Genomic DNA, 16,190 nt, shown 5'->3' on the forward strand with positions numbered 1-16,190 from the left:
TCGTGACCAAAATATCGACATCTCCTCAGCAAAAACGAAATCCAAATGAGCTGTCCACGCCATCCATCCCACATGAAACATGAATTCTCCTCATTCTTTTTCCCTTCAGTTTTAAGTTTCAGACCCTGATCAAGACGAACACAAAACCACTCCATTCAAAAGAGTTTTCATGTATTCAAACTCACGTGAAGTTATGTCAGCCAGCTGGCTTCGACATTCAGGATGCAGACATAATGAATACTATCCATTCTCACTATCGTTTATATTCACACGTTCACTGTTCACTGATATTATGACGAAACGCCCTCCACGCTGAATAAAGGAACAGGACGTATGATTACAATCGCTCATCACACGGCATGATTCTAACTGTAGGCTGTCCTGGTAACCGGACAAGACCAGTTGGTGTAACAGGTTTATCGGACTTCATAGTAAATTGTTGGCGTTTTAACTACATAGGTTTTAGATTATTAATGCAAGAAATTAACATTGGCAAGAATTTTGACATGTAATTCGCTCTCCAGATCCAACAACTGAATCCCCCCCCCCCCAAAAAAAAAAAGAAAAAAAAAAAGAAGGCGAATGAGTATTAGTGAATACAAACAAGATAGGTCGAGTAAGATCCGTGTTGAGCAGTACTAAAATATTTGTCTATGAATACTACGAAGTTTTGCTACACTGCCAAGGTAACATTTGATCGCATTATTTTCATAAACAACATTGTTTTACACTTTCAAACATCGGGTAATACGGAGAGGAAAAGTAGAAGGAAATATAGAATATGCCATCTACTGCACCAGGGTTACTGGCCGATTGGGGGTAGAAGTTACAACAACTGAAATTCACACTTAGGCCATTGTTTCACAGGAGAAAGCCTCATTCTACCTAGAGTTAAAGGACACGTTCACCATCATTAACATAAGGATTGAGAGAATGTAGCAATATTAGTAGAACACATCATTGAAAGTTTCAGGAAAATCGGACAATCCGTTCAAAAGTTATGATTTTTTAAAGTTTTTGTGCAGTCACCGCTGGATAAGAAGACTACTGCAGTGTATGATGTCACATGCGTACAACAATATAAGGAAAATATAAAGAGAATTTCACAAAATTTCATCTTTTGAAAAAAGTACACATTCCCTTGACTCGTTACTGACATATATTATGGGTAATATTATTCCCATTGCCTTTAGAAAGAGGCAAGTCAAGTGCTCTTTTATTATGCGAAAAAAGTGAAAATATGTTGAATTTTCTTCACATTTTCTTTATACTGTTGTACTCATATGACATCACGAGCCTTAGTAGTCTCCTCATCCAGCGGTTCCAACACAAAAGTTTTAAAAATTCATAACTTTTGCATCGATCGTCCAATTTTCCTCAAACTTTCACTGATGTGTTCTACTAATATTGCTGCATTCTCTCAATCCGTATGTTAATGAAGGTGAACTTGTCCTTTAAAGTGTAACAAAAAAGGACAGAAAACCATTGAAAATGGAACAAATGCATCATGCCTTATTTAATCATGATTTAATATTGTCACCACTCTGTTCTACAGCTCGTGGAAGGCAGGATAACATACGCTGCCAAAACTGAACAAAAATTCGTAACTCAAATAATAAATGACCAAATTATTTGGTTCTTATTTGTTTGAATGATATAATACTGATGGAATTTCAATCTGTTAATGCAAATGGTATCATAAGTAATCTTTCTACTGTGATCAAATTTAAGCAAATACTATCAAGTTCATACTGATGTCTAAACATATAAAACAAGTATTATTCTGTTCTTGCTCAGTGCAGCTAGCTGTCAACATTAAAACATTGAAATCGGGGTTTCTTCAGAGCCATCAGGGAGAAACTCGTGTGCTGTAATCATCTAAATGGGTTGAAATAATTCAAAACTCAGGAACGATTTTCTATTCTTTTGTTAAAGACATGAAGAAATCATTGATTTTTATGGACATTCTAGCAAACTGTGGGAGACTCGGCCCAATTAGCCTTTGGCTTCAGCCAGGTACAACAATATTCTATTCACATTCACGGATTGGAGATTTCATTCTGTACGAGAAGTAATGTTAAATGACATCCTTTTCGTTCTACTCTGAATGCATTGACACTCTCCTCTTCTTAAAGAGTTTGCAGTCTTAAAGAGAACACTGAATTTAGTCATCCGTTTAACCATCTTGCACCTCATCTCATCTCCCGGCCAGACTCTGTTCAAATCCTCCTCCTATACACCTCCTCCTCCTCTTATAGGTCATTCGCGTCAAATCGTGTCCATGGTAACACAGCACAAATCCATCTTGCAGTACGTTCCGTGACTTCTGTCCATCATTCTAAATATCTTCATGATAACCATCATGATTTACCGTCTCTTTATTTTTCATTCCTTTTTTTTTGCGAGGCTTAAAATCTCTATATTTACACATATCATTTTGGAAAAGAAATCATGATTTCTCTCCAACAATAATAATTCCTTTTCGTGCAGTTCACACGGGTGAAACATCCCATGATTACGCAATAATACAACATCAATATATATATCATTGGTCATCATGCCTTTTTTTTTTTGCATTTCTTTCTCTCCAGCGTGGGAGTCCCTTTGGTAACACTGACCATTCCATGGGCATGGCTACGACAAACAGTCAGAGTGTGTCCAAGTCTTTCAATGTCTCACTGATCTAGAGTTTACAGTCCAATGAACACTGACAGGCGTACAGAAGTGAACCAATACTCGCGATTTGAAGCAACATCGTCCTGTTCGGTCCCGACTATGACGTACGAAAGATAACCCACTCTGATTGATCAGTCTCCGAACTGTACATGATGAAAGCACTATAACGCAAAAATTCCCTCTGCAAGCGATATATATACACGAATACTTTGGGTCTTCGATGACTGGGCCTGATCCGGAGAACCCCAGACTCGAATGTAACAAAAGAAAAGGAAATCTTTGTACAGAATTCTTTTACAAACATAAAACATGTTCTCCATTCGAAAAATGGGCTAAAATCGACATTTTCTCTTTATTTGACAAAGGTCCTTTCCACAGATACTTCCACTGATTCCCATCTGGCAGAAAATTGCTACATCATCGGCTGCGTGTAATTTCTCCTCGGATCTATGCCGCCCATCATGGTCATTGCGGAAGGGTCATACGGGAACTGGCCATTCGTCCGGCCCATGTACGATGTCAGTCCGTTGGCGCAGTAGCGCGAGTCCCTCATGTATGACGTCATGTCACGTGAGTAGGGCGTGGGCCTGGTGTTGGACCGGAAGTAGCAGCTGCCGTAGTTGTACTGACTGTCCGTGGCTGGATATGACGAGTAGGTGGCGTCCCCGGTGATCGTGCCGTTGGTCATCGAGCAGGGCGGGGCGGCGAGGTCGGGAAAACCTGGGTTTGGGTTGATAAGGGAGGCCGTGTTGGCGAGGGCCGAGGTGCTGTTGTCTGTTGACATGGGCGGCGTATTGGCGTTGCCTACGGACGGAGTTACTTGCTTCTCAGAATCTGTATGGGTGAATGGAGATAGCATTTCAGAATTTCTAACGACAGTAAAGTATAGAACAAAACGAAAAACAAAAACAAAAATAAAAACAAAAAAACAGAGCAAGTAATTTACACCAAACACAGATACGACGGCAATGTGCGCTTGCTCTCCTACACCGTATTAAAGACCCCCCCCCCCCAAAAAAAAATGAATAAATAAATAAATAAAAAATAATAATAATACTCATTGGTTTCTATCATAGAATTACAACGGAGTCGGAGTTGTTTGAGTAATATTTCATTGAATTAACTACATAACACACACAGTTCACGGAATTAAGTTCACACAGTGACATCACTATGCTATGAAAGTTGACCAACTGTATTTCCGACATACAGTTGTACACTCAACATTATTATGAAGCATTACATAAGAAAAAAATTTCACAACGGCTTTAACATTGAGAGAATCATTGAAACACTAAAGGAATAAGAGGCATAAGACAGTAGAGAACGTTGATAGTAATAATAATAATAATAATAATAATAATATTAATAATAATAATAATAATAATTATACTTACTGTGTTCATTCTGATGCTGCGTTCTTTGCATGGGCCGGCTCCGCGTGATGCCGACGATTTGCAGCGAGCTGGGACGGTGGTGGTTGCGGGCTCGCGGCCCGTTGCCGTGAGGGAGGATCTCGATGATGCTGTGAAAGACAAGGATGGTATACGAAGAAGACAACACGGTGAACAATATGTAAAGAAAACGCTCAAAGAAAGGAGAGAATAATATGGTTAAAGGCTGATAAGGTTATGCGACGATGTACGACCCTATATTACGCAGTGATCGAGTTACAATAGTGCTTGAAAAATCGTCCATGCAAAACGGGATTTTACCCTAGCAAATATTTGGATTCAGTAGATGCAGGGACGATGAGAACTCATCAGTGAAAGTTCGAGGAATATTGGACGACTGGTTCAAATGTTATGAATTTTTAAAGGGTGTGTACAGTTCTGGTGGAGGTGAGGATTTAGCTTTTAATGTTTTGTGAGATTTTCAGAAACCACTCTATGAGATGTCAAAGAGCATGCAGTTCTAAGGGGTATCAAAAGTTTATTCGATGAAAATCGGTTCGAAATGGCTGAGATATCCAAAAACAAGGTGAAACAAAGAGATCCTAATAAAGTTGTGGCATGTCGCCTTTTATTATTAGCACTTTTTTTTTTGGATATCTCAGTCATTTGAAAACCAATTTTCATCAAATAAACGTTGAATCCTTCTTAAAATTACATGCTCTTTCATATTTCATAAGATGCTTTTCATTATCTCAATTAGGAATGTTCAAAACATGAATCCCCACCTCAACCAGTACTGTACAGTCCCTTTAAAGTTAAGTTTAAATCCTTGTGGCGCGACTGCTGCATAAGAAGACTACAACAATAAAATTAATATTAGTGATGACACAGTAATGAAACGACATTTAGAAAATACAAAGAGAATTCCACAAAAACTTTATTTTTGATAAGAATACTTGTTGCTGACATAATCGTTATGTTAGGAGTAACCAGTCTAAATTCTTCTGCCTTCTGAAGAAGGTAAGTCAGTTGTTCTTATATCATGGAAGAAACGGAAAATAATGCTGTCCAACTGTCTGTACATTAAATAATGTGTTTTTGTCATCTTCAAGCTACGAATGACACTTTTCCACCGGTGATGGCGGCTATCTCCCGAGGTTTACCACATTGATGTGGTGTTCTGGTACTTAGCAGCTACTACTCCTATCGAATGTGGCGATAAGTATACCTCCCGCGCTGGCATAATGATTAATGGAGGACCACGTGAACATGTTATCGTGAGAAGGGTGCTAATTGTTTCTACCACCACCACGGCACCATCCCGTGGGCGTCATTTGGCGGAAACGTGATACGTAACCAGTCTTCGCGTTTTTTTTTTTTCGCTGGGGGCGTTTTGAGATACATTAGTGGAGTCACGTGCGCGCAAGAGGACTTCTCTTTCACACGATGTGCCTAACAATGTCTCCATAAAATGTTACAAGTACCTCATGACGTGAAAAAGACTTAGAGAATATCAAAGGAAATAACTAGCTTATCAAATCTCATTGAACAGGTGAAAATGATAGGTCAGTTCTAAAACCTCTTAAGATAATTATGTCACATCATCAATAATTTTTATGGCTAATGGACAATGGTTGTGAATAAATAAAATCAATAAAACTGAATTATATATATGTATAAATATATATTCAAAGAATGTAAGAGACTTGATCTTCGTTAGAGTTGTTGAATTTTACACTCCCCATCCCCCTATACAACCATTAACAAATGAAGTGGATGTTTTAAGAATTTGAATTGGATAAGATAAGATTAGTAGAGCCGTACGCAATCTAAATGTCTACACTTGATATCATTAACATCGTCAACCACGAAAAAGTGAATCACCCTATTAAAATTGAGGATTTCTTCGGCTTGTGCAAAAACAAAACTCGTTTTAACTCACATAACATCGAAGTCATTTGCTTTCAGTAGCTATAAAAAGAACATTTAGGACGTAATAATATGCCTGATATCCACATTGTATGGTTTCTTATAACTGATTACAGTCATAAGTTTCACTCAGTATATCCTAAGTATCATCTATCAGATTGGCGTCATTCTAAATCTTTAAAAAAGAAATCGATTTTATCCATGGTATCATAGTATAGGTATCAAATGGAATACTTTACTATCATCATAAAAAGGGGACACAAAACAAAGAAATGAAAAGAAATACAAATAATATCTCTTCTCGAGTCAATGTGCAGCTGTATTACATCCACACACAAAAAAAGAAGAAAATAAAACATTGAGAAATTCAGAGAAAAAAAAAAGCTTTTTGAACAAGATGGAATGAAGTGGGAATTGATTTATTCTTGCATGTCAAGGAAAACGGGTAGAAAATCAATACGGCCAATGAGACACTTGTTATTCTTATGTTTATGTCACTTGTATCTTAATGTTCATGACCGCTTTGGAACTCTCACTAATCAAATTTAGGAAGTTACATTTATCATTTGGTTTGATTTTCTTTTTCTATTTCAACGAGTATTTTGGAAGGATTCAGAGAGTCGCAGGAATACAAGTCGAATAATATTTTCTGTGATATCAATCTGTCGTGAATGTATAAACTAAGTTTAGTGTAGTTCAGCTTAACTTTATCATCTTACGTTCTGTTCACGAATTAACAATTCAAAATTAAAATGAAATGTTACATGATCGATCTTATGTTGAAAGCTCATTTACAGTTGAAAATGAATAAAAGTTAGGTGAAAAGATATGGATTTGAATACTATCTTCAAAATGTAATGGCGTTCCCGCAAAAACAACATCAACATTTTCTTAAGGTGTAATGCACAGGGGGAAAGATGCGAATAAGAAAGTATGCACTTGTGGGTTATTTTTGTCGATCAAAGGTTTTGATGTAAGAGCAGGGGATGAAAATGGATATTAGTAAAATAAATGATAATGATATTAGAAAGGATAAAATATTCAAATTACCGGGGGCAGCTGTTCTTGTAGTTGGACGCAGCTACCCCCAGATCACGACACGGCCCATAACTGAAAATAATCAAAACCAAATAAAATGAGGAAATTATATCAGAGGCCTCTTACCACAGAAACGGAAATAACAAAACAATAATAACACAAAAAATAAATAAATGAATAAATAACATGACAATTAACAGAACATTGCTGAAATTTCGCGGAACAATTTACATTTGCCATCAATAATTTCCATACCAGCTGTATTCTCATTCTAGACATGTCAAAAAAAAAACCAAAACAAAACAACAACAAAAAAACTCACAAGTGAATATTTCATTGGGGCACGCCGACCAATTCAATATGGTCTGCGTCTGCTTGACAGTGAAAGTGGACTATGGAAGTGCAAAAATGGAGCATGACCAAAACTTTGTTCCATTGGTGGAACAATTTTTTTTTTTTTTTATCACAACTTTTCCATTCTCAACTCAATATACTGTACAGCGTGTGGCATGAGAACATAGCACCAACACAGGTAAACATATACTCTTCAATGAAATAACTGCCAACCCAGAGAGATTCTTATTCTCCTTTGTTACTTTAATTTCTTTATTTCAAACAAATCCCCAAAATTTCAAAACGAAATGTCATCTGTCATCTTAAAGGATGGCATAGTTTTGGTTGAGATAGGGCTTCAGGTTTTCAACGGGATTTAGATAATGAAAAATCTCATATAAAATATGTAAGAGCATATCATTATTTGGTGGGACCCATCTTTCATCAGTATAGTTTTGTTTTACTTTGATTTTGAATATCTCAGCCATTTCAAATTCGCCTTTCATCAAATAATCTTCGAATTGCTCTTTGAATTGTAAAAGCTGAATCCTCATCCAAACCAATTCTACACCATCTCTCTAAGGTGCTTTCACTTCCATTGCTGGACTGGAAGGGACATTGGGGATCGAAATAAACAAATATTGTCAACTCACCAGTCGTCAGGATCGCACTCTCTGAAACCTTTGGCGAAAGGATTGCTGGCGATCTTGAGTTGTGTTATCTGCGAAGATAATAATAACCATGTCAAGAGATAAGTCAAGATCAGTCAAGGCCAAATATCTGGAGACGTCACGATGGAAATCGTCTAATATCTAATTCAAGCATCGAAATAAAAAAAAATACCGTTGTCATTCGCAATAAAAAATAGATATGTGAATAAAACCCTAAAATACAGTTCTAAACTTTTCTACTGAATTTGAGGAAACAAAAAAAAAATGTATATGGTATTGTTATATACAATGGCAAAAAATGTGACGTAACAATGTTTTTTCTCACTGTACTAATATAGAAATTTAAAATTTGAAATAAAAAAAAAATGACATCACCTTGAATTTCAATAGATACTTTGTTAACCAAAAAAAAAAAAAAAAAAAACACCAAAAAACCCAGTAATCAAAAGTTGTAACAAAACTAGATTAAGACAGTAATACATTTTGTAAAATTCTAAAATTCCTGCTTAAGTATCAATAATAAAAAGGAGTGTATTTCAAAAGCCAAGCAAAAGCCTAAATTAAGATTTTGAGCCTCTGCACTGAATTCGAAAAACGCTGGTATACTTTCGTCTTTTTTTAGTTCGTGCTTTCACTACAACGGATTTCAACAATTGCTGCAATCAGCACAGAGATACGGCATCTAAATAAAATATGACCACTGCTATCAACACGCTTTATGCATTCCTTGATATACTGCATTTAATAGATTGAGTGTTCATATCGAAAATAAAAGGCTGCTCAGCAAATCATGGGGACACTCGCTACAGATTAATTGGTGAATGAGTACTCATTGGTACAGAGTTGCAGAATACTCTCATAAAGAGACAAAGGAGGGACCTAGTCCAGCGGGGTGTCATGATTTTGAGGAGCTATCGCCCCTCAAAGAAAAGGAAGCAGAAGGCAATGTGAAAATCATATAGTCCATAACCGTAGGTTTCAGCACTTCATCGAGATCACGATTATTATGCACTCCTAAAAAATCATCTCCGATGACATGATTGGGTTTTTTTTTTTTTCTTCAATAGATCACGATACATTTCTACCGGGTCTAGTAGTATCTAACAGTTAAATTGTTAGAAAATTATGCGTAGAAAATACGTGTACTACAGACTCATTCGGGTCGCATTTTCCACATCTACGCCGATCCAGTGTTGACCAGATTCACAGGTTTTTTGTCATTTATGGATGAATCTAAATTCACATCGATATATGACATGTAAGTCATGATTAACATTCGGTCCCCTCTCCCCACCCCCATCAAGCCAGTTGTTCCCTTTAATCACCCGAATTTCCCGCCTTTGTAATTTCGAGTAATTGGCTGGACAATCGCGCCCAGGGGGTGGTAACCTCCTTCGACGGACATCGAACACAATCCGTCATCCGCAATAGGCCAATTAACCAATTAGCGCGGTAATTTAGACGTAACAGATTCCTACTGTCACGTGGCCGGGATTTGACCGGAGCCTGTGTGTGTCATGCTGGATTTTGATGCGCTCATTCAGACGGCTTACCATTTTGGCGGTAAAATTCTCATTTGACTTTAACGGTATAATATCATGCACGTTGGATAACTGTTATGACGTTTCGTGTGTTCTCGAGTCTTACATTCGCAAACCGCATGTAAGGAACTATGAGAAATTAGGAAAAAAATGTGTGCTTAATGAATCACAAGATAGACAAATCAATATGAATTTATATGAATCAATATGGACAGCGTCACCGCTTGGATGCAAAAGACAATTGAAAAATAACTGACATAACTGGTGCGGAAGTGATTTTAACATGCGTTTTAAACATGAACTAACCATATCTCAGTGCATCCAAACCGTACAACTTTAATATCCCCACCCTTCCCGATAAAGCAAAAGACACAAGGTAGGAAGAGGGACCCCAATACTGTCATCTTTCCCTGCAGCCTGCGGGCGCAATAGGGTGCGATCGGCGAAGAGGCGCCAAGCATAATTCCTCGGCGCGAAATCCGATACAATATCTATTTTCTTCTATTGGGGGCAAACGGGAAAAAGCAAAACAATATTCATGTTGGGGCGAACCGTGGCACCGATGACGGACTGGAAGTAGGGAAACGTGATGAAAACTGTGACAAAATGAGGAAAAATAGAGAAAGAAAGGGAGAGAGGGGTGGGAGAAGAAAGATGAAAGGTTGGAAGAAGGGGAGATCACGCAGCGGAAGATGGGAGTTTAAGTGTTTGATTGGAGTCCCCGCGGTGGAACCTGACGAAGTTGTTTTGTGATTGGATAGGGGACCATACGGGGGAGTCAGGTCTATTATCTGATGGGGAACATTGTTTCCCCCCTCTGATCCTTGAACATATAGATGAACCGGGAGGAAAAAAAAATCGTGACATATTTCCCTCTAGCCAAATATGCCAGTATATTATCATCTTCCTCAACATTATTAGCAACTTTTTTTCGTCGTTGTAAGCTCAGCTTGTTTGATATTTTCTCATTTCATTTGCCAAGATTTTATGTAGTTCCTATTCTTATGATTTCATACATAGTCATTGTTACTAACCATGACATTTTATTGCACCACATAGCTCCTATATGGCCAACATCGTTCTCTCAATCACATGTTTTACCGAATGAGACACGAGAAGTATGCACTGAATAATATAATAGCTACTCTATATCCTTCAATAATTTTTGCTATACATACTATAGACTATTGGCACAAAAAATCTTTGAAACATTTATTTGCTATCATTATCCTACAGTGTCTGAATTCAGTGATTGGTTTATCAGTTCATGACGTATGACTAAAGTTCTTTACACATCTTCATGCATGGGGCAGGATACTAATGCTGCACTTTGTCAAGACAAACTGTCAAGTAAAAGCCGACACTCTGCTAAACCATTCTTGCCATATTCCTTCTCCCCTACCCCATCCCCTTGACATACATTCATACCCACGCACACACACACACACACACACACACTCTTATATACACACAAAAAAAGAAAAAAAAACATGAAGTCATAGAGAATGCAGACGTCGCGCTTTTTGGTTCTGGAGTGGGGAATAATGCGAATTCGCAGCCAAAATAAAAACACTGACCCCATTATTTCCGTGTTTAGATATACCCCCCCCCCCCGAAAAAAAAAAGAAAAAGAAAAAAGGAAAACAGGATCATCTGGAATACCACACATTGTACTCTCTTCACTTTGGAAGGCAGGAGGTCGGCTGTTCCATATAAGAGGCTGGACTCTTATGTGTCGCTCTTGTAGAGATTCATATTCCTTTCTTCCCTCGACCCCCCCCCCCCCACACACACACACACCAAACCTGTCTCATTCACTTCAATCGTCTCTGCGTGGTCAAATGCTTTCGACATCGATATGGTAGTCGATCACCTTATTCACATACTAAATGGCGAGGTAACTAACTCTTCAAATGACATAAATAAGACCACAACCGAAATGTACAGTTTGGCTTAGTATAGAAGTAGAGAGAAAGTGCCAAAGTCGCAGTGTATAATGTATACACTATAATATCAATATAAAGGTGGAAAATTGAGTAATGTAGAGCACTGCAAAGGAAAATACACAAAGTACAATTACCACTTATACTGCATTTATGGCAATGTCACCGTCGCACTGTATACACCTCAAAAGTGCACTTCTCTATGCGCACATTATAGCAGACATCCAGATGGCTTAAAGGTAGGGGATACCTTTTACAGACCTCTCAAAATGCAGCAAAACATTAAATATGAACCTCAGGGGACTTGTTTAGGCCACTGCTGAGAAATTTGGAAGTCAACAGTTATCTACAATTTGAATAATGCACAAAACTCAACTACTCAGTAGTTCTGTGTGTCAGCCACACTTAAGCCTTTTTGTTGCAGTCTTCTGTATTTTTTTTTTAATCTATAAACACAAATCTAAAAGTATAAGAGCTGGTGTAGAGTGTGTGGCAAGAATGTATATAGAAATGTTTGTAAGTTTTGATGAACTTTCTTCACAAAATATACATGATGGACACACATGCAGTGCATGGGTCTGCAAAGGTAACCTAGTAATGTACTGGAATTTACGGTGAGCCCGAAAAAAAAAAATCAGTTCAAAATCTAACGGTCAATAAAAAATGTAATGTACTAAATGTTACCTTCAACTTTCAATACTTTATGGGAGTTTCTAAAATGATACTCTCTTCAACATACCACTGTAGTTATACAACTCTTCATTTAAGGCATGCAAATGGGATTCCCTACCTTTAAAAGGATGATACAGTTTCTGTTGTGGTAGGGCTTCAGGTTTCCAACTTTTTTGTTGATAATTCTTGAGAGATAATGAGAAACCTCTTATGAAGTATGAAAGAACATACAATTCTTAGACGAATTCAAAGTTTATTTGATGAAAATTAATTTTGAAATGGCTGAGATATCTAAAACAAAGCGATTCTTATATAAAGGTGGGACCCATCGTTAATTAGAATCGCTTTTGTTGTACTTTGTTTTTGGATATCTCAGCCATTCCAAAACCGATTTTTATCAAATAAATTTTGAATTCCTCTTTGAATTGTGTGCTTGTTTAAAGTGATTTCAAAGTATTTTGCAAAAAGTTAAAAGCTGAATCCTCACCTCAACCAATACTATACCATTCCTGTAAAACAGAGTGGTGGCGGGAAGAAGAGAGATATAACAATATATAGGGAAAGAAGCTACCCTTGAAGACTTACCCTGTGGTTCTGGTAAGCGGTGACCGCCGTGAACTGCGTCTCCGAGAAGATGAAGCATTTGAAGTCGCGCTCGGGAGCGTTCTCGAAGTCCTTCCGGCCACTTACGTGGACGACGTGGAAACGAGGTTGGTAACGATGCATCGAGTTGAGAATAATCTGAGGTGAAAACAAATTGATACATGGAACTCATCAATTCAACATACGTTGAACCATTTTGTTTTTGGCTATTGTAAAGTTATATATTAAGTAACTTCTCATTTAAAGTAACATTCAAAAGACAAATAAGAAAATAAAAAAAAAAAATCATTCCTTTTTTTTTGCGTTGCCATTACTTTACTGTACGGTTCATCAAAGTTTAAACACATACATACATACATAGCATACGTACATACACGCATACATTTTATAGAAATAAAACAAATACAAAGATGTTATTCAGTGAAATGCATCTATATAACCACGTATATCTTTTAATTATAAGCACACTATTTTTTTTTTTCATGCGATATAAAACTATTCAGCCTTTTGGATACCATATCCGTCTAATCCATGTAGGCTACTTTTCTTTTCACATATAATCTTTCAAGTTCACGTCATAATAATTGAGTTACATTACATTATATCGCCATAATGTTGCCATTGTTTCCAGCATAGTTCTCTGAAGTCATTGGATATTTCATAACCATCGTTTCACCACCAACTGCAATATGTAAAACTTCACAAGATGCCGACTGATTACCGTAACATAAAGGGTGAAACTCTTCTTTACAAAATAATAATTCTGAAGTAAGAATAAAATCTTGATTTTCATTCCATGTTTAAATCTGACTGACGTTGAATGATACAATACTTAACAGTTCTGTGTAACACCGTTATTTGATTTATTTATTTGTGTCTTGTTTGTTTGTTTGTTTGTTTGTTCGTTTGATTGTTCGTTTGTTGCATCCACTCACGTGGCCGTTATCGTCCAGTAAGTTGTTGGTCAGCTTGAGTTTGTCGAAGGAGACAATCTGCTTCATCCACATAGCCCCGCGGGCGGGAGAGTCCGGGTGGACGTGTATTCTCCCCGGCATCTCCGGGTCGGCCTTTCCTGCGACCAGCCAGCTGGAGCTGTGGAACGCGTAGCGATAGCGTTTGTCGTCGACCTAATGACAACAACCACAACAACAATCATAATGTATTGTTTGACTGACTGCGTACAGAAATGATTCGATATCTAGACATTAACTTTACGTAACAAAGGTAACAACTATCGTAATGATTTAGTTTACTGATCTCTTTAAAACATCGACAAAAACAATGGGAAACGGATTGGTTTATCGGAAGCAATAGCAATCATAACAAAATTGTATACTAGTCGCAGTTGTCAAACAGCAGCCACAAAAATCACAGCAATCTTTAAACGTATAAAACGTATTATCATTCCCATGAACATTAAGTACACGTCATAATCATAAAATAGGTCATAATAGAAGCGAAAAAGCAATGTAATCACACTGTCATCACAGCATGAAAACATGACGATTTTTCGACAACGATTTCTTTGTTTCCTTTTCTTTCTTTTTTTTGCAGGAACCACGTATAAAACGGATGCATCTGTTTCTTTCGATTTCTTTTTTATTTACAGGCCTATCAGGACGTATATTTCATTATAAGCCTTAATATTTTGTTTCGACCGATATCAATCATTATAATTATTATGGTTCCATTGCAGTTAGGGAATCATTCCACTCGTCGTGGTCAATAGATCTTACAGTTTAATAATACACATGAAAGCCACATAAAACTTAGGGATATTACGTTTATAGTCAAGATTTGTTAATTCATTTTTGTTAATCATTATACAATAATTGCGCTCTCTAAATTAACACAAACATCCCTGAGTATTTAGACCTTACATTAAGACGGAAAAGTCTGAACACAGCACATACTTACCGGAACAAAATCCATCATTAAGATGTACTCAGCCATTGGATCCATTCCCGAGATCTTCACCTGAAATGTTGGGAACATTCGCCTGTGAAGCAAAGAAAAGATATAATGAAATATAACACTTATTAATGAATGTATACCTGTCACAGAAGTTCAAAGAAACCAGTGTTCATTTCCATGGTCATCAGTTGGTCATATGCGTCTTTTGAGAGATGAACCTTGCTTTTTTCCAAGAGATAACCGAATGGCATTTTTAACACGTATCGTGCTTTTGTATTAGAAGGATGAATTCGTGACAGTAAGTAGATACAATGGACGTACTGTGTATACATAATCATACAAAGTAAACGAATCAAACTCGACTTTTCATTGCAATTTCGTAACGGAAACTGACGTCTTTACACTTTATCTCTGAGTTCATTCTTTCATAACTTAACTTAAGGACTTAAATGAATAATAATATTCTCAAAAGACAGCGTATGTAAATCGATATTTGGTGTGTTGGACTGTTTTAGTGTATTCACGTGATGTGAAATACAAGTAAAGGTGTCATCACTGTTTGGAGAGTGCGCTGATTTGAATAATAACAAGAATCATTTCATTTCACTTCATTTCATTTTATTTGATTTCCAACAACACATTAACATTTGCATATACACAGAACACAAAATCATTACAATCAACTGTAACAGTCGGTGGTATTTTCGTACAGTATAATATGTGCATGTGTATGTGTGTGTCTGTATGTGTTGTTGTTGTTGTAGTTGTTGTTGTTGTTGTTAATGATGTTGTTGTATGAATGTCTAGTTAATGCATACAGTCTAAGTCTTCTCCGTTATTTTTACTGTGACCTTTCAGGTGTAGCGTGACTCAACGCACACCGTACACAAGATGAAGAGATTGATGCGGCACGAAGTGCGTCATGTCATCAATCGCAAGTGCTTGAAATGACTGACAGAATCAAAATGACGTCCCAACTGTAAGGTAAACTGCACACGTAATATGTACAATTATACCCGTCCGAGTATTCATAATCTTGATATTCCCCCCCCCCCTCCCATATCTCTTTATCACTTCCCCACCCCTTCTTATACGTCGCGGTCTAATCACAACGTTAAACAAAATGGCGCAACTTTTCTTGCTACATTGCGAGCTTGGACAACCCTTCGTAAACAACAAACCTCGAGTTTGTTTTTGACACTGTCATGTTGATGGAAAATTATTGCTCAACATATCAGTTTTATTCCTTACTTCGAGCACTCCCATAAGAAACATAGATGAGAAGTGCTTCTGAGGTATTTTTGCAACTTGGTCATTGCATGCATCAATTGACGTACAGGCATCTTATGTTTCTCTCAAACGCTTGTTTGTGCAAGCTACATTCCGACAACAAACCTTGTATATATTCGACAATTCATCATTTCACATCGAAGAGTAACTCGGTCAACCCCGGACTGCCAAGTCCTCTTCCGCGCT

General features: G+C 37.2%; 1 protein-coding gene across 1 annotated transcript in view; it reads right to left on the reverse strand.

Annotated features, from left to right (window-relative positions):
* Positions 1-3,088: 3,088 nt before the first annotated feature.
* LOC140227222 (uncharacterized) overlaps positions 3,089-16,190 on the reverse strand; it is a 67,036-nt gene continuing 53,934 nt past the window's right edge. Inside the window, exons 3-9 of the mRNA XM_072307651.1 lie at positions 14,718-14,799; positions 13,736-13,927; positions 12,783-12,938; positions 8,024-8,091; positions 7,050-7,109; positions 4,077-4,201; positions 3,089-3,522 (exon numbers count right to left, since the gene is read on the reverse strand). Of these exons, the coding sequence (XP_072163752.1) occupies positions 3,089-3,522; positions 4,077-4,201; positions 7,050-7,109; positions 8,024-8,091; positions 12,783-12,938; positions 13,736-13,927; positions 14,718-14,799 (1,117 nt within the window). The remainder of the gene's footprint in view (positions 3,523-4,076; positions 4,202-7,049; positions 7,110-8,023; positions 8,092-12,782; positions 12,939-13,735; positions 13,928-14,717; positions 14,800-16,190) is intronic.

The sequence above is a fragment of the Diadema setosum genome, chromosome 4 (assembly GCF_964275005.1).
Source record: "Diadema setosum chromosome 4, eeDiaSeto1, whole genome shotgun sequence".
Taxonomy (NCBI): domain Eukaryota; kingdom Metazoa; phylum Echinodermata; class Echinoidea; order Diadematoida; family Diadematidae; genus Diadema; species Diadema setosum.